General features: G+C 40.6%; 1 protein-coding gene and 1 long non-coding RNA gene across 3 annotated transcripts in view; one reads left to right on the forward strand and one right to left on the reverse strand.

Moving 5' to 3' along the window:
• kcnh1a (potassium voltage-gated channel, subfamily H (eag-related), member 1a) overlaps positions 1-19,909 on the forward strand; it is a 43,891-nt gene extending 23,982 nt beyond the window's left edge. For both annotated transcript variants that reach the window (XM_030442484.1, XM_030442485.1), the window contains 5 exons: positions 500-771; positions 4,652-4,851; positions 6,824-7,076; positions 10,304-10,500; positions 13,371-19,909. In XM_030442484.1, coding sequence (XP_030298344.1) covers positions 500-771; positions 4,652-4,851; positions 6,824-7,076; positions 10,304-10,500; positions 13,371-14,237 — 1,789 coding nt within the window. In that variant the 3' untranslated portion in view covers positions 14,238-19,909. The remainder of the gene's footprint in view (positions 1-499; positions 772-4,651; positions 4,852-6,823; positions 7,077-10,303; positions 10,501-13,370) is intronic.
• On the reverse strand, positions 8,763-10,386 carry LOC115596975 (uncharacterized). Its single transcript, XR_003986985.1, has 3 exons — positions 10,253-10,386; positions 9,300-9,377; positions 8,763-8,950 (listed from the first exon to the last, which is right to left on the reverse strand). It is a non-coding gene; the product is annotated as an uncharacterized LOC115596975 (long non-coding RNA).
• Positions 19,910-20,346: the final 437 nt, after the last annotated feature.

Genomic DNA, 20,346 nt, shown 5'->3' on the forward strand with positions numbered 1-20,346 from the left:
TCATTTTCATCTCCAAGTCTTTCTCTTAGAAGCGAGACGACTCAATCATGTGTGGTTGAATTTTGTTTTCTGGTCTGTAAAGAACTGAGCACACAATTTAGGTTACAATAAAAAATAACAGTTGACATTTGTGCCTTACTTTGATGCTCACTCAAAATGGTCTAAAAGAAATGAAAACAAATTTGGACGATATAGGCTTATGAAAAATAAGTCTAATATTTACTTGTGACTATGGCAAAAGAATTGGTCATAACCTGTGCCAGCGTTTACTTTTCCCACAGTACCAAATACTAAATCCTGCTGCTATCTGCTGCCAACCATCTGTGGCTCAGCACAGTGCAGCCTCTCGAGCCTGGCTGCGGACCCTGAGTTTAGATTTAAACTTTCAGTTCCTTACCACAAGCGTCCATCAAGAAGTAGAAGTACAATCTAGTAGCCTTGCAAAAGTGAAATGCAATGTCTGAGTCATTCGGACCACTTCTGCCTCTCCACCCTCCAGGTACAGCATCGGTGATTATGAGGTAATCGATGAAGAAACCAACATTGTGCGCACGGACAGCTGGCTCTACATCCTGGCTAACACGGTGGGCACACCGTACCACTTCAACGCTAGCGGTTCGGGGAAGTGGGAGGGCGGGCCGAACAAACACTCCGTCTACATCACTTCCTTGTACTTCACCATGACCAGCCTGACGAGTATTGGCTTCGGAAACATTGCCCCGACGACAGACGGAGAGAAAATCTTTGCTGTGGCCATGATGATGATTGGATGTGAGTGGAGGCGTTTTATCTTTCATCCAGTGTAGCAGATACATGATACATGAGCAGTTTAGCTATGCTCTTTAAAGCCACAGTCCACTGAGGTAGGTGAATAAATGAATTATGAATAGAGCCATCGAATCTCAGAAAGTAGAACTTTGCAGATGATTAGTTGAGCAATGTTTCTCCTGCTCAGGTCGAATGTGATTCAGAACCAAGGACTGCTATTTTTCATTTTGTTTACACTATCACAGCCATTTCTTTTCAACTGTGCTTTCACCACTTATGGTAGACCAGTAACTAGCACTAACTAACTATGTACTTTTTGCTTTTTGGGCAAAGTTTTACTATTCCAGAACCAGATTTTTGTATAGAGAATATGTATCTGTGTCACTTGTGGGGTAACCTAGTTGTAGAGCCATGTTGATTGTGTTCACTCATGCCACGATTCTTTAGGCAATTTTCCAGCCCAACTGCCAGAATCAATGTTGTTGATGTTCATTTCTACAAACTAGAGATATGTTGAAACTTTAAGTTTTAACTTAAGTTTTCAGTTTTATCTTTTTGCAACACTGTGTTTGCTACCTGGTTTGGTTGAGGCACAAGAAACAGGTTAAAAATGTCTGGTTTTGTACGCCACAAACAGGGCTGGAAAAACTATTCGGAGAACATGATATATAAGACAGTGGTTTTTTATAGAAATGTCAATATGTTACATAGCCGGACAACTATAAACAGATCAGCGGTTTGCAGAAAACAAGAACTGCCAACATTTTTTTCCTTGCAGCTGGGCTTCAGTTTTCCAGTTGGTATTTTTTATGGATGCGGGTGAATTTCGTGGTCTGGCACATGAAGATCCCATTTTCCCATCTTACAACAAAGCTCTGATGAGCTCAGTTGTCAAATGGTATCATTAGTCAACTTAGAGGAATAGAGCAAAATATATTGACACAGTATATCAGTGCGTGTCTTTTATACAATTCAAAATTAATAAACCTCAAATGAGTTTTAAATTGTTTTCAAACGTGTGTATATCTCTCACCAGTTTCTCTCCAGTAGGAACCCTGTTATTTTTTGCCGACTCATTACCTCAGTCTACTGTGTGATATTGTGCTGAATTATTTCTGGAGCGTGATGCATCACTTGCAGGCTTCCTGTATTTCAGAAATGCCTCAGAAAAAAACCCAAAAAAAACACAGGTGCAGCGGTGAATAAGAAGGCTACCCCTGAGAGGCTGGAGTTTAGTGGAGCATCGTTAATGAATTTTTATGGCTTGCTGACATTTTTTAAGCCTGTAACTGATATAGTGAAACAGATGAGTTATAGATAAGAACAAAACAGACGTGAAACAGTATCTGAAACAGATTATGAACAGTGTGAACAATGTCTATTTATGTCACCTATTGTAGTTTACACACAGAAGTAAGAGACATAACCAACAACACAGTCTGCTAAGGAGGAGGCGGATTTTTCACAGCATGCCCTTCTTTCCACATCTCAGTATTAAACATTTATAAGGTTTCTTCTGCTTGTGTGGCTCATAATACAGTGTACGGCTCACTACCATTACGTGTGACTGCACACAGAGAGTAACACCTCGAAGCAATAACTGACGCCGTCGGATCAATTTAGCACAGTGCTCCCTCCGATCCCTCTGCAATCACTCCTCACCTCAGTTGGACTTTTTTCCAGCCACAATCTCAACCCTGAGGCGAGGGGGTCGATTGTCGCCCCTCTTTCTGCGTTTTTTGGCTGTTCAAGGTGTATGAAACCACTCTCCGGGGGAGGGGGGGACTCCGAAAGTCATCCGCATACTTGTCTAAATTTTTTCATTGTGAGATACAAATCATGTTCAAGTGTCTAAAAACCAGACAGCCCCAGGAGGGTTGTTGTAGATGCAATCTACTGTAGTCCACGGCTGTTCTCTAAGAAAAATGGACGCCCTGATACTGTTCTATTTTTACCAGCAGTGCTGGATCGGTGCTGCCAGTAGAAGATCACAGTGTGACGAGGGATTTGGGGGGGGGGGGCCACTATACATATGTCCTGTTTCTATAGCAACTGTTGGCCTGGGGCTTGAGTTTCTGACTACTGTCTTTTTAACTACCTTCAAACAAGCCAGCTGTTGGATGCGGAGCAATGTTGCCACCAAGTTGTGCGCGTCAGCAAATAAAGGGGGATGTTGGGGACGAGACGAAGCGTCGCTCCACAGGGACAGATTGAGTTTCCTTTGTTACAGCGTTTTCCTGTTTATCAGAGGAGTGAGCGTTGCCATCTGCGCTCAAGCTCGAGGTAGCAGTCATCTGAAAAACTTCGGCAACTTCAAAAAGGGACGATTGTTATATCATCTTCTTAACAGGCGCAGACCCTCTCAAAGCCCTTCTCTTGTTTGTTATCCCGCTGAATTCGACGCCTGACGGCACGGTTTGTGATGGCACAAACGAGAACATTGTCTTGTTCTGGATATCGTGCTATAACATGGCGGTACAAACGAGCGAAGGCGATGAAGGGATGTAAGTTGGAGTTCTCGTCACCCTTGAGGAGTTTTTGAGCACCTCCTAATTAGTCTTATTCCCCGTGTAGTTTTTCAACACTTTGATTGTGCCCTGCGAAATAAACAAACGCACACAAACACACGCACAGGTTACTATCATCATCTGAGGATAATTGAAATGTGTGGCTGGCATGTTTCCTCTCCGTCCCTTCTAGCAGGGCTAATTAGGGCTCCATTGCCAGGAGAACACTACACACACAGAGCAGACATCTGATGGCTTTGATCCACACTCACGCGCCAGCTGTTGCACCGGTTCAACCACCTCCGAGATGCAGTGCTAACGCTGCTGCACCTTTTCTTTCATTCTTCCATCGCAAGATAGAAAAATAATCCGGTTCTCAATATGAATCTGAAATCAGTTTTGGCAAGAGTTTTGTGGATTGTATTTGGAGGCAAGGACGAGTCGTAATTGTTAATTTCCTAGGTGATTCATTAAAGTGCTCCTCACATTGAAACTATTAAGCCTTAAGGCACATTTGGTCTGATACATCATGTGAGTGTAATTAAAGTTGTCTGATGGAAACTGTCTCTGGCCAGCGTGGCAGATTTATTTTTTGCCTATGTAAGTCCAGTTTTGGAGATTTATGAACTTTTAAACTCAATTTTTCGAAAAATGTTTTGGAGAATGTTCTGGTTTTTTGGAGACTTTAAGGCCTGAGAAAACCAGATAGTAGAGAATTTTATTTATCCAACACGTAGTGGAGATTTGGAGGATTTTGTGTCCCTGTAAAGCAGGTTTTTGGAATTTTTTATGTCCTTGTAAACAGGTACTCTTTCTATTTTTTTCATTTTTTATGACCTCATATACCAGGCATTTAAGATATTTATGTCAACCAGGTTTTGGAATTTTTTCTTTTCTTTTAAACCACATTTTGGAGATCTGAATGTCCTCATTAAACAGGTAGTGGAGATTTTTGTTGGCCGTTTGAACCAAGTTTTTGCTTTTCTGTTTTTTCTTTGTGCTTGTAAATATAATGATCTTACAATCTGATGCAGTATTACATGATTCTGGGTTTGTACGCCTCTGAGTCAGTGCTTTACCAAAATTGATCATGAAAGTCAACACAAAGCATCTACCTAAAACTGAGCCCTTGTTTGCGTTTTCACAGATTCATTTCATTCACACATTCACACACTCTATACAAGCAACTTAAGACTGTGTTAATATTTGTAGGTCGTGTCAGCTTCAACAGCAAACAGGACAAGAAGTTCCCTCCATCACAAGCAGTGTTTTATCCTCAGAGACGACTCTCAGTCTTTGATGATGCTTCAGATTTTCTGTAACCTTTACCCCAAATGAAAACCTCTCCCTTTTTCCTTTTCTCTGTATCTTCCCAGCCCTTCTTTACGCCACCATCTTTGGTAACGTGACAACCATCTTCCAGCAGATGTATGCCAACACGAATCGTTACCATGAGATGCTGAACAGCGTCCGGGACTTCCTCAAGCTCTACCAGGTGCCCAAGGGCTTGAGTGAAAGAGTCATGGACTACATCGCCTCTACCTGGTCCATGTCACGGGGTATAGACACTGAAAAGGTACGTCACGTTGAGATATCTTTAACGTAAACCGAATAATCTCTTGGGTTTTTTTTTCTGGACTAAACAAACCAGATAAAACAGACAGTGATTCCACTACATTTCTTGCAAGACCCGCCCTTCTCTGCCTTCGTTGGCTGCGTTGGTAGGGTAAAAGCATGATTTTGAGAATCAAGCATAAAGTTGGTTGGTGTGCTGTCTTTCATGCAGTGCTGATCCGGCAGTTTATATGCTGTAGTCTCCCTGGTAAACACATCACCATATTCAGCCTCCTGCTGCTCCTCTTGGGGTCACTCATCCTCCAGAGCTGCTCTTCAGAGCGACAGGAAGGGCTGCTGCTGCCCTTTTCCAGTCTGATGACAAGATGGTTGTGTTTAGCACAGCGTACTATGACCACAAAGCCGTCTATGCTTTCGTCAGACGGAACTGGATGCGATTTCTTGGTGGAAAAAAAGCAAAACGCAAGCCAATCAGAGGCAGAGTAGATTAGCAGTGGTGTGGCTTTATGGTACAGTAATCAATAGTTGCTACCAGCCATCCTACTAAATTCTAAAGATGCAAAAATGATTTGTATGAGTGGAAATTAAGCATTAAAGCTGGAAGCTGATAAATTGAACTGGTGCCACTCTGATTTATTTTCAAGCCAGTGAGCTTTCGTATCTCTGCATCCAATTTAAATCTAACTGTCTGAAATCCAATCAGGGAAAAAAAGTTTCTTATTGTCCCTCTGATAGAAACATAACTTTTAATAAGTCAGTGGTTTTGTCACCAAGACGACCTAATGTTCTATCCGTTGTTATGTACTCATTGTGTCCTGTTTTTGTGTTAAGCTTACACAGCATCTATGTATTATTTATCTGTCTGGCTTCAGGCCACACTAAAGGGTCTAAAAATGGCACGTAATCCCTCTTTGCTTGACATTCATCTTCAAAGAGATTTGGTTTAAAGGCAGAGCCCCGCAACGGCCTGGCATCCTGTTGATTAGGTGTACTTGAACAACATGCTGCCACTCAGTGACACTCAGCAGAGCAGCGGCTGGACTGTGAGCTGGTTGCAGCTTCTGTGTGACCTGCATGTGAAACTCCACCAGAAAACACAACTCAGACTACTCACTCCTTTCCAACAGACAGGAGTGACTCCTAGTAATTCATTTCACTGAATTTGATTTGTCTTTCAGTTTTAAGTTGGTGATTGGATTGGATTCAGTTCCCGATCACTGATGACATTGTTGATCGAAACTACTGAGTCTTGATCTGTAAGGATCAAAAGATCATTGGTTGTACGTCCTGACAACTGTCATTTACATGTTCAAATTCCTCTATTAGATATATATAAATAGATTTTAAAAAATGTGATTGCCGAAGTCACACCCTTTCTGGTGGACCCCATGGGACCTTATTTTGGAAAAACGCTGCATGGCGGTGAATGGAGAGAGACACATATATATGTATATATTCTTTTTTTTTTTTAAATTATTTGAATATTGTCTTTGATATTGAATAACTACACAACATACAACATACAACTACATGATGTTTGTGAATTTAAAAGATACTTTTTCAAAGTAGTCCCAGTTTGTTGTCAGCAAAGTAAAAATGCCTCCTAGTTTTGCATTAAACCGCTCAGTGAACTCCATCGTGTCGCTCAACACACATGGCCCACACCAACATGCCCGCCACTCGTCACAAAAAAGATACTTAAAAACACAAAACTCAAACATTGCATGATTGATTCATGAAAATTCAAACGGGATCAAATGTTTGATGTCAACATCTGCACTCTATACTGTATGTAAGCCTGTAAACACTGACGATAAAAGGCTTCCTGTGTACTTCAACGCATTTAAGTATGTCTACAAACAGTTGTTGTTGCTGTCAAGTAGAGTCCATCCCTTTGACCTTATACCAAATACTTGTATGTTGAGTAATACAAAAAAAAAACAGCTCTCCTCTCTACCCGTGTTCTCTTCCAGGTGTTGCAGATTTGTCCGAAGGACATGAGAGCAGATATTTGTGTCCATCTCAACCGGAAGGTTTTTAAAGAGCATCCAGCTTTCCGTCTGGCCAGCGACGGGTGCCTCAGAGCGCTCGCCATGGAGTTCCAGACCATCCACTGTGCTCCTGGCGACCTGATCTACCACGCTGGCGAAAGTGTGGACAGCCTCTGTTTTGTGGTGTCGGGATCACTCGAGGTCATTCAGGACGACGAGGTGGTGGCCATTTTAGGTGAGTTGAGCGATTTTGAAAAATGTTTAATGACTCCTGGTATTCATATTTTGCGGTGAATTACACTGAGCACTTTGACGTAATTAATAATGGATCACTCTCACAACATTCAAGGTTTTCCATACGCCCAACTGTCGGAGGACCTGCCCCAGATCTGCTCACTTCTCAATTCTCACTTCTCACTTCTCACTTCTTAAGCATTAAGAAATGTGACAGAGAGCAGATAATCTAAGATGCAGATGTGCTGCTACGGTATCTTGCTCCTGTCTTAGTGCATTATGTTAGAGATACGTCAACATCAGAAAACTGTCAGTGACGACAGCAGAGGAAAACATTTCAGTCAAACTGTCCTCCAGCACTGTGCAAACAAAAGAGTTTTGCATCTTAGCAACAAAATGTTTTCGTTAGAAGCCTTAAAGCCTGAGAATCCTTCTTTTTTCTTGCTGTACAGCAACACTTTATAAACTGTTCCACGCTGCAATGAAACGAGCTGTCTGGGGATTGTTGTCTGCTGAGTCATGAACTGAGGATTGGGACGAGAATTTGTTTGTCACAGATATCTGTTCCTCTCAGTAGCATTTTTTGAATGTCTGGCTTTTTCAACTTCATCCTAGTTTCGCTCTGATGAAAATCATTATTTCTCATCAAGAATGTCCCGCACATTGGAAAGAATGATCTGTATTTCAAGACCTCTTACTTCAGTATTGAGTAAATTACTTTCCTTCCCCTAAAGTCTAAGAATCTGACAAAGAAAGCAGCAATTTCTCACATTGCAGGAGCTGGAACAAAGCAACGATTTGGCAGTTTCCTTTGATAATGCTTAATTGATTCTTATTAGTTGCTGATTGATTTTCTTTTAAGGTGACTAATCAAATACTCACTCTAATTACTTTAAAGTTAGTCTTCGACTTCATATGTCCCAGCTCATAATTTTTTTTCCGGTGCTGTGAACGTTCTTGTGGTTGATATTTTTGTCATTATCAGTGAAGCTTGTACTGATTATTCTGAGACAACAGATGTGCTTAATTTATAACCGAATGCAATGTGACACACCATTTTTATCAGGAAAGTGACAATCGAAGACTGAAACTTTAAATGAGTAATTTTACCCCAATAACAAATCAGACTAGATTTAAATGTAAATATGAGTATCTCACACAGTTAGAAATAAATTGCTAGACAGCCGTTGAGTAAAGATTGAAATGAGAGGTTTCTGTCTTGACATGCCAGTGCTTAAAATGACAATGAGATTTCTCGCCTTGACATTGTGATGCGATGTGATATCAGTCCCTTGTATCTCATTAAAATGACATCAAAGACAACATTGCCTTTCAAGATAAGTAAAGTGATTTTTACTTGAATTAAACAGCAGGACATAATCTATTTATACACAAAACAAGACCAACACGATTTTAAATCTAATATGTGTTAACTTTAACTGATAAGATCTTCAGCTGTTAAGATTTGTGCAGGTGTCACAATAACACAAAAAAACTCCCAGATTTATTCATGAAATGTTTGTTTTTCATAGGAACAAAATCTGTATACGTGGACAAATGACGCATACTACAGCTTTTATAGGCTAGTTTGCACCAACCAGTCCCTATCTTTATTTGTATACAAAACACAACACTCTACAATGACGTTACAAAACTCAAAAATGGTAAAATGTATAAATCCTTCAGGTTGAGCCTTGAGTGAGGTACCCGAACTATAACCAAAGCACTGATCTTTAATTCTTACAGGACACCCCAAACCATATGGCAGTGTGTGGCTCACATCTGGATCCCATGTCTGGAAAAAAAGCTTCACTTACTTGCTGGTGGTTAGATGAAGCCTGTAAAGTCAAATGTTAGACCCAATCTGCAACAGACCTGTGCGAAAACCAAATCCAGCGTGGATAAACAACACACCAGCAATATAAATTAACAAGCACCCACTGGCAAAAAGAGGAGTGAATACTGGACTTTAGAAACAAGAATAATCATGTATCTCCATAACTGCTGGATGTGTAAATAACGAGCAGGTGTTTGCTACCAAATTTAAAACTTAAAACCATTTCCTGCAGATATATTATCTGTGAATCAAATTCCAAAAAGTGATTTTCGTTCTGTCGCACTCATCTCTACACAGGCTACTGATTTCCTCAAATATTTTCTCCCACAATGAGTAACGCTCACTGAAAGCATATTAGTAAAGAAATAAACCAGTATAATTACTAACTGCGTTGATGTTCATGTTTGTGAGCCCTGTTCCTCCTCAACTGCAGCTTGATGTGATCTGAGTAAAGAGCCCGCATTTCTGTTGATCAAAACATAGGATCAAAATCAGTGTTTTCTGATTCATTTATAAAATGTTCTTCTTTAATTCAGCCAAACGATAAATCTAATGAGTAACGGATGACTTGCTCTGGCAGCCCCAACATGGCTGCTTTTCATCATAACCTGCTATCGGTTGCTTTTTGCAAGAATCAATATGCCATGAGGGTAATACCATTGACCAGGATGGACACTGTAATGGAGCCTGAAGTGATAAACAAGTTACCGCTATGAATCAGATTCTCATTAGCCTAATGGCTCAGTCGGGCAGGAACTACATGTAAATTACACCTGCGAACAAGACTGAACATCGCATGTTATCTCCAGACGTGTGCTGTGTGACTTCACATCCTGCGTCAAACGCAATGATGATGATTTAGTTTTTATTTTGACATTTATAACTGGATCACTACCAAAGAGAAAGATCTTTTATTCACCGGTAACTCTTGAATCAAACATCTTTGTTTAGCTTTTTAAACACTGCGCTGTATCAACATTTGATAACTGGTTTGTAACGCACCATAATGTATTTGTAGTAGATTGAAAGGATATAATTTTAGTTTCTAGCAGTGACTAATTGATGCATCTTATTAGACATGTCACAAAAACACTTAAACTGAAAGATTTTGAAATTGTTAGCACACAACTCATAAAAAACACGTAGCAAATGCAGCTAATAATGTGAGACTTTCAAAAACATACCCCTCACAGCCCGACTTATGAACTTCAGATGTGCAATTTGTTCCCCTGAAAGGCGTGTGATTGGTCTTTTAAAGCCTAAGTAAATGATTGATCAACTATTATTGAAGCCATTTGTGACCACTTAGAAGCCAATTACAACAGAAGGCTTCACCTTACGTGTTTTGGAAGAATGACCTGGTTTGAACAGTGTCTTCTGTCCCTCTGCAGGTAAGGGAGACGTATTCGGGGATGTTTTCTGGAAAGAGGTGACTCTGGCTCAAGCCTGTGCCAACGTCCGAGCTCTGACCTACTGCGACCTCCACGTCATTAAACGCGACGCTCTGCAGAAGGTGCTCGAGTTCTACACCGCATTCTCCAACCACTTCTCGAGGAACCTGCTGCTCACTTACAACCTGCGGAAGAGGGTGAGTGACTCTTCAAACGGCACAGAGACGGAACAAGTTAGATTTCACTGAGTTTACATTCGGGGCTTTACACGGGACATTTAACGTCACGAGACTTCAGGTCTCTCGTCTTTAACATCTGCCTGTGTAGAACTTTGTTACAAGTTTTAATCTCAGTATTTCAGTTGTGGTCAGTTTGGCAACACATGCAGTTGCCATGGTAACAACAAGTGCGGGTTTGATACTGCAGCAAAATGTCGCTGAGCGGCTCCTCGGTCAGAAACACAACAGAGGAGCAGCTGCTGTAGGCCTCTCTGTTTACAACCACACAGCCAAACAAACTCCTGCAGTTTTTAATAAAGAAGTCAATCGATAATAGAGCAGGACACAGTGGCGGTTACCTGCAGCTCTCCATCCAACACCTCACTGTTGTTACAAATGTTTTGTAGGCACCTTTTTTGATGTGGTTTTGTCGTTCTGTGGCTTCTTGACACACAAAAAAAACACTCAGTAATTCGCCAGGTGAAGGATTTTAATGTGAAGCAGCAGCGAATGTTCATTTTGCATTAGCAGCAACTAAAATACTAGACCGTTTTTACAGGCAACTGGTAACGAAGCAGAAGCAAATAACACTCCATCCTCCGTGTCATGAGGAATGGCTGACTCCGCCACTAACAACTAAAACCACTAAAGTGAAGGACAGTTATTGAATGTCAATAACTTGATTGGTAGTTGCTGTAAATAAAATAGACCATAAACATAACTTTTAAGAATGAGATTTGAGTTCATAAAATATAAAAATGTCAAAATATGATTTGGGCTCATTTTTACATCAACAAAATCAAATCCTCAGAGTGTGCACTGTAACAAGAACAACATTTTAAACTGTTTTACAGATTCTAAAAATATAGCTGAATTAGATCTTTGACTTATTTTGACCTGTAATGTTTTTGTTGTCCGTTATTTACGAGTTTGACCCTTAAGTGTGCGTCCTTTATCCTGTTTTTATTTCAGAGTTGAGTCATAATTGCCGTGGTGCACTTTCACTGCGCTGCCCAGAGATTACATATAGTACTAAAAATATGTGGGCGAGTACAGTGACCAGCTTTATCCTCTCTCTCTTCAGACAAAAAAGGCTGTCGCTGCCCGTGTTAAATTCTTGTGAGAATATTGATTCATATGAGAATAGTGACAACCAGTCCTGTCTGTTAAATATGAAGCTATAGCCAGGAGACAGGTTGCTTAACTCAGCATGAGGACCGAAAGCAGGGGAAAACTTGCTTGCATCGATCGTAGTCATCTAACTTTGAGCAAGAAAGTATTTTCCACAATGTGCTCAAACACACAGTTCGTTTTGGAAAATATCAGCTGGCTACATTTAATATCACAAACGTAGAAGTATCTATTTTGTATTCCTGTCTAACAGATCCCTACAGCCCCGTCTCACCGCACGTTATGCAGCCGAACAACATGCACACATCTCCATGCAGAAACACAGTTCCATTAAGCAGCCGCCATATATTAAAGCCACAACCGCATCCTTCATTCAAATGTGAACAGCTGTGATCAACAACTCAAGTGTAGCTACCAATCATTACCTCATTCATAATAAGGTTAGCCTGCCCCGAGAGATTGCAAGTGAGATTGAATTGCCTGCATATCAAGAGGCAATCTCATCCGCTGCATTAAAGCCACTATTCACCAGGGTCCCGTACACTCTGAATGTATACGGCAGGGAAATCCAGAGATGGATTGAACAAGGAGCGCTTCAAATGGAGCTTGTGAGGTTGTGTTTCTCGACTTGGGAAATCCAGCCAACGATGTGTTCGACATCGGATGGAGTTGCGAGGACGGGGTTGCTATGAGAGCGAGGAGCGAGATGGATGCGGTCTTACCTCGTTAAAAATGATGAATGAATTTGTTACTTATTGGATTTTCAGTTTCCTGCTCGGGAAAATGAGTACAGAGTAGATGACAGAGAGATATGGAAATAAACACATGAACTGAACTTGGAGCTAACACTTTTAAGCATTGGCTAAAACATGAAGCAACACTTTATCGTGGCGACAGATGACAGACATTTCATCCATGACATTTTGAGGACTTCCCAGTTTTGTCATTTTAGTTTCTTTGTACGTTTCCAGTGTTCTGTTTCCCCTCCGTTTTTTCTTGCGCTCCTCACCAGCCTGATTATCCCTTTTAATTAGTCCAGCCCTGTTACCTGACCTCCAGTCTGCCGTCCCTACGTACCTGAACAGTGTGAACCCTTCCCCTACTTCCAGTGTTTGCCATTTCCCTGACCTCTGCTTTCCCGCATCTCATCCCCTCATTAGTTTAGTCTGTATTTTAAGTCCAGTCATTTGTTCAGTCATTGTCGAGCCATCTGTTCAGTTTCCGTTATCATGCTGTTGAGTCCCCCCCCCCCCCCCCCCCCCCCAGTTGGTGTTTGTCTGGCTTTTGGTTCCTCGCCTTTTCCTGGATTGGATCCTTTTTGCTTTTGTTCTTGGATTGTGGAGTTTTTGCTATCTGCCTTTTTTCCTTCTATTTTTGGATTTCAGCTTCATTTTATTAAAACTCGCCTTTCATTCAGTTGCTTGTCTGCCTGTTTCTCATGCATTTGAGTCCACCTTCCCTGCTTTACAGTGACACATTTGGTAAGCACAGTTTTGAAGACCTTTAGTTGATGGCAGAACTCACTAGCATTTGTTTTTTAACGAGACAAGACCAAGTTGCAGATCGGGAGTGCATAAGGAAAACTGATACACCTGCTGATCTGGTTCTATACTAGTATTTGTTCACTTCACTATCATGTGCTTGTGATTGCTCATTCTGAAAATACTGATGTTTTTATGATGCTGTTTCAGTCATAACAACTTCAAATTCTCTTTTAGATTGTCTTCCGGAAGATCAGCGATGTGAAACGAGAGGAAGAGGAGCGACAGAGACGTAAAAATGAAGCCCCTCTGAACTTGCCACCAGATCATCCGGTCCGGAAACTCTTCCAGCGCTTCCGACAGCAGAAGGAAGCCCGTCTGACGGACAAACCGGAGCTAGCCGAACATGACATTGAGAAGGGCCCTGTGTACGTGGAGGTCCCGATCGCCAATACAGCCATTACAACGACCAGCATCATCACAGTAACAGAAAGCCCAGCGACACCCTCATCTTCAACGCCTTCATCTTCAACTCCCCCAAACAGCACTCCCGCAGAAAAGGTGAAGCTGCAGGTGCCATCACCCATTTCTTTGGTCGGGGGACGGCCCACTGAGACGCTCAAAGTCAAAGGCTGGGGTCGCTTCAAGGAGTCCATGGCCAAAGCTGACAACTGGAACAAAGTGTCCAAAGCTGAATCCATGGAGACTTTACCTGAACGGACCAAGGTGCACGAATCACAAATGTCTCTAAAGAAGACAGACTCATGTGACAGCGGTATCACTAAAAGTGACCTGCGGCTGGACAAAGTGGGCGACTTCCGCACGACGCCGCAGGACCGAAGTCCGGTCCAGCCTCCGGAGACCAGGCACAGTTTCTACCCCATCCCGGAGCAAACACTTCAGGCCTCGCTTCAGGAGCTCAAGCTGGAGCTGAAGGACGACCTCAAGAACCTCAATGTGCGAATGTCCGGCCTGGAGGCGCAGCTCACAGAAGCACTTCAACTGCTCAAGGAGAGGAAATCAAGTGCTGGCTCTCCGCAGCCGATCTTTGACATTTCTAGACCTGCTTCACCAGAACTGGACAAGGAGGACATCTTCTCTTGAAGGATGGAGGAATCATCAGGCGACAGTTATCTGTGAACTCAGCTGGAATCCGGTAACAAACAGATTACTTGGATAGCTGAGGCTGCGCTGGGCACACCGTTGAGATTAGGCGACAGTGTTGTCTTTAAGACCCGCCACCTTCATCGTAAGGGTGAAGCAGTTGGTCGACGAGGGGAAGGCGAGGTCGTAGCCCAGATTTTTGCGTCCTAACACTGAACACTCAGAGGTTACCTATAAACTGACAGCTCTATGTTTGTACATAGGTTTGACTTATTTTTCCATCGCACTATAATGGAAAAAATCGCTTGAGCGGTTTGATCTTAGTCAAAAGTCTGTTTACCAACTCAGATTTTTAGAGTCTCTACATAGTTCTATCTCTGTTGGAGGCCTCCGACAGAAACAGCATGACCCACTGGTTTGTTCTTGAATCATTTGTATGAGATTCTTTTGCATGTCACATAAAATAGATGTGTGCCTCAAACTGCGGATGGTGCATTTTTGATTAATCGAGGCCACACGTCGAGTCATTTGCATTATTCCAGCCCGACAGTGAAAGAGGACGGTCTTTACAGATGTTGAAACAGTCTCAGAGTAATTTCCTCAAGCAACTGATGAACTCTTTTATTATATCAACTGCCAGGATCATTATGAATTATATAACAGATTACTCCGGCCAAGCAATCAGATTTTCAGCAGAGCTTCTAATTTCCATAAACCGTGATAGATGGGACTCATGACGAATGCAATGCTCGTGTGGCAGCAGTGAACAAGTTATGATATCCTCTTATCAAGCATTATTCTATATACATTTTATGAGGGTCATGCACTTTTTAGCTTTGGTGTTATGCAGATGGAACTGATAACGACTGTTTCCCCTTACTGTATTTTAAAACTTTATACATAGTAAGGAATGCCCTTTGTCAGAATATTTATAAAATGAAATGTATTTATGTAAAATAAAACTTCACAGTGCAGGTTAGCTCATGTAAACAGCCATAGATAGTCACTGGAAGCTGAGGAACATTTTATTACATTTGTTTCACCAGGTAGCATGATTTAATGTGTGTGTCTGTCTTCACACTCACTTGAGTAAAACAACTTTACATGACGACACGAAATACATGATGATAACGAATTTGGGGCAAATGTGGGAAATTTGAACGTCCTTTCGGCACACATGTTCAGGCATAGTGGAGGAAATGCAGCAGATCTCTATCAGGACTGCGATTAATGTATTTCAGGCCAATATTTGGAGACAGTATTAATTTTCCTATCACAATCCACAAATTCAAACATTGTTCCCTTAATTTGCCTTCAAACTGGGATGAAAACCATCTCCAACCAACTGGCTAAACAGCGACCCCCCGGCCCGTCCTATCTCGATAGATGTTAAAGTGGCAAGTGTGCTACTTCTTCTAATAAGTCAGCAAAATAATCTCAAAAAATGTCAAGACAGGAAATAATTCTTCATCGATTTTCATATGTAGCAAAGACCATACTGAGCTCTAGAAATACACGGGGCAGCATCACCACTTCCTGTTGCCACCTTTGCATTTTTCTGACAATGTATACCTTTTAAGATTTTATTTTGTTAAGCTCCTAAAATGTGGGTGTGCATTTGCTCTTTTTTCTGTCAGCCAAAAGCTGCCTGCTGATGAACTTAAATACACCCGACCCAGGCAGAGTCATCCAGTCAAAATAAAGTAAATTAGGTTCAGGAGCACGTTGAGAAGTAGACAGTAAGTGTCATGAATTCCCTGGCTTTCTCTTTAAAGGGGCTCTGGGGAAATTCTGGTTTGTGCTGGAAGTCGGTCGTTAGGTTATGTTAGCAGACTCCAAATCACCCACAGGCTTGTATCGGCAACAGAGAGAACGAGAAGGTCTCGCTTCTCATGTCACGGTACAATCCGCTCACTCATGGCCAATTGAATTAAAATTAAATTAGTGATTAATACATGTAAAATGGTACAAATTGTTATAAAGAGCCCCTTTAATTACACAAACATGTAAAACTGAAATTAATTTGAGAATTTGTTACATTTCTATCAAGACATGATCACATTAAGTTCCTAAATCTTATTACGTATTGGTTCTTCTTTCTTTCAAACAAAAACTTCCCTCTAATGAGTTTAGTCACATCTGACTAATGCAGAGTAATTTAGTCGAAATTAATATAATTATGTTCAGGAACAAGTCTACACCTAGGTAGTAATTGTCATGAATTACATGATTTCCTCATTTTACTCAATTACAGAGCAACAAACTTACTCTCCCATAAAATAGATGGTTTCAAATATTTTTGACGAGGATTGTTTCAGGTTTTTTTGTTGAAATCCTTCCCAGAAATGTTCAATTGATTGGAAGATTCATCACCAATCTTACTCTTTTGCTTCCCTTAATGATGATCAACCAAAATAAATCAATGTAAATAAATAAATGTACCCTATTGAAGACAAACTGGAGAATAGTCATCGGGAACAGATGGAGGAAAATTTCATTTTGGCAAGTGAAATTCCTGACAGACTTTAAAAACAAGTCCACAGAAAAAATATGCATCAGACATTTCGAAAAAGAAAGCAGATCCATGCGGTCTGGTGTAAAGCAATAATTATGCATATTAAGCTGTAACAGAAGAACTTTGCACGAAATCATCAGTTGACCGTTTTTTCAAAACAATGAATAATGGAAGAAACTGTTTGTCCAGATTGCTGCTAATGAGGTCCAGAATAAATTCATCACAATCAGTAGTTTATTATTTCAGTGATCTTAAGAGAAGGCGCACTTGTATTTTCTAAAACAAATAACTGTGTTTTGGGGGGGTTTAGAAGCTTTACTGGTCTGCTTGAATCTATCTTTAATACACAGTAAATGGAAAAGAATAACTATTATTCTATATTATTCATTATTCATATGGATCATTTATGCCCCCACATGCCTCCACTCTTATCGAGACAAGCTGAGAGGAAAAAGACGCCGAGGTTTTTCCTCCAACACGTTCTGTCGCTCCGTTCCCATCAAAAATTTAGCTCGCTAAAAATAAATGGCCATGTCATCACAGAAAGTGAGAACTCATTTGGTTTAGTCAGTGTTTGTTGGTCTTTATGGGTCTGCTTCTACAAGGAATGTGTGATCTAAGAGAGGGAACAGCGCTGAAATCATATCGCTGTGACTCCTCTATTACAGGAGGATTCATAAAGCTCGCTCCTGAGAGAGAAGTTCAGAAATCTAAAGGAGGCAAAAAGAGGGCAGATGGGGAATTTAGTCACCCTTGTGGAGGAAGTGTCCTGGCAGGAAAACGTCTTTATGTAAGACAACTTTCATGTTTAGTTTGTTCTCCAAAAGACTTTGTGGAGATGGCTTTTATTTACTGTCACCGCTCTTTTGGATTTGCACGGTTAAACTAATAAAACAAAATACTGGAGGTGTGCAAAATCCCAACACTTGATTTTTCATCTTGCATCCAGAGATCCGACCAAATAATGTTACAGAAGTCAAATGTTTACTGTTGTATAAGCTCTGTGTGTGTGTGTGTGTGCGTGTGTGTGTTATTTTAAGACAATAATCATACACAACCCACTATAGACTTCAGCGAGAAGAGCGCAGATCTCCGTCAGGTGTTGGCTGGAGGCATGTGGGCGGGGAAGGGGGAGTGCAGAGCAGGCTGTGAGAGTAGTCGAACGAAGGGGAGGCAAGAGATGTACAGGTTTCAAAACACCAGCGATGTACAATGTTTCAGGTGAAAATGGCATTGAAAGTATCCACCAACTTGAGTTTCCCCTTCAGACCCAGTGCAAGTTTAAACGACAAAAGGGGAGCACCACAGTTTTGGTATACATATATATATATATATATATATATATATATACATATACATATATATATCAAAGGGGAATTTCAGTATTTGAAAAATCTATCCCTATATTTACAAGTCATGTAAGGTGTGTAAATCATCCATACGTACCAAAAGTTTTGGAATCTTTCCAGTAAATCCATGCCATGTAATCGTTTGGTGCAACTGTGGCTGTCAAAGTTGCGCTGACAGAGGTTGTTATTCTAATTCTATTCAACGTAGGCGAAACCATTCCTACAGAATTAGACTGTTTCGTTACATTAGGCTATCTACACAAATATCCCATTACAATGATACAGTTTAGCCACAAAGGTTTAACATAAATGAAAACAAAAAACTGTTAAACTTGCACTGACTTGCTCTTGTAACATCAACGACACTGCAAAACATATCTTCACGAGGTGCTGTTGAGTGGGTTTTTTCTTATTTATATGTGACTCGTATGGAACCCACACAGAGAATGATATATATTTATTTCTTTAAAGGTGCAATATGTAGGAATTTTAGTTGAGAAACATTCAAAAACAGATTATTAATAGCATGTGAAGAAATAACTGTATTGATGTTTATGTATTGTATTATTGCAGTGACATATACTGAAGATATGCTAACCAGCTCCCCCCAGTCCAGACCACTAGCTGCACGGCTAACTGAGCTGACTACCTAAAGGCAGCTACAGTTATCAGCAGTTAGCGGTGACTCTGTGATATGCTGCCCCCTATTGGTTTGGAGTATGAACTCAACAGGTGGCCAATTCTTACATATCGCACCTTTAAGATTATGTTTTCTTCTAAGTTTTAATAAACTGCTGTTCTACTTCACCACTGACACGGATGAATGACAGAATAAGTAATATGTGTCAAGCATATTGAAGACTTTCATTTTGAATTCCATGTGATGGGTTATATTTATGCTGTGAATTTACAATTCTCCTTTAGTTTCTTTTAACTTCACGTTTTCCAACAGGGGCATACCCAGATTTTTTATCATAAAAATCTGTAAAAAAACATCAAAATCTGTTCTCATTTAAAATCTGATGTGCCACATTTTGAAGGCGGCCCAGCAGCAAAGACGTGGCATGTGGAGGGCACTTTTCACTCACACCTGTCCCGAGAGGATGAATATTTTACCAACACTATAAATATTTGTTTCTAAAATGGGATGTAGGTGCACTCCAAAGCTCACACACAAGATCCTTGAAAGCAATATGTAGTTCTGCGCTGCAACATTTATAAACAAAAGGTCCAAAAGGGGACAAAAATATGGAAAAGTGAAAAGTTTACAGTACTGCACTACCACTTCATTGCATTTACCCAAATATTATGAAAGTTGTTCTCTTTGATCGCTACAGAGAAGCATGCAACACTGTGCCTTCATAATACTATTGCCCCCTTTTTCAGGCCTGCAGTGGGAAAAAGAAGAGTTAAATAATAAATTTAGCCGTTCCTTTAAATTGATTTGAACACGTAACTATTTTTGTGGTCAGCCTAAAGAAAGCTGCCTAGTTATAAACCCTACACACACATATACAGTATATATATATACGTATATATATATATATATATATATATATATATATATATATATATATATATATATATATATATATATATATATATATACATATATATGCACAAATGATATTGCAATGTTTAGATTCTGAAGAGAGAGAAGTTTGAATTAGGAGTATGGTTTCTGTAATATGCACATGCCTCTGTGTTCACGTCATGTGATGAGAAATGTAACTATTTCAAGCACAATGGGAACTCTTTGTTATGAACTGTGACATACTGTAATATTCATAATAAATATTTTATACATACTGCAGCCTGTCTATTCTCTTCGGAGCGGCGTTTAGCATCCGTTTTGACCGCTCAGAAATGTCAGTCTTTGTGTGTTAGCTCCTCTCCTCTGCCACTGATAAGGGCACTTCTCGCAGAGAGTGTAACTCAGCAGGCGTATTCTCCCGCTGATCTTCTTACTTTGGATAAACCTCACAGTTTTGTGCTCATTTAAGAGGATTCCTCGCTGACCCCCTCCTCCTGCTCACGGTGAACCTTCTTAATGCCACTCAGGGTGTGATAATCCCGAGGGACAGAAATCAACTAATGGAAAAAACTTAAGGCTCACCAGAACAACAGATTACACTGTACTTATTTAGTAAGATCGAGATAAAAACCAACAGATCTGTGCAGTTAAGCGACCTTGCTGGCAGTCATTTGTTGTGGGATGACAACAAACAACCAGAGGACCGAGGGG

The sequence above is a fragment of the Sparus aurata genome, chromosome 15 (assembly GCF_900880675.1).
Source record: "Sparus aurata chromosome 15, fSpaAur1.1, whole genome shotgun sequence".
Taxonomy (NCBI): Eukaryota; Metazoa; Chordata; class Actinopteri; order Spariformes; family Sparidae; genus Sparus; species Sparus aurata.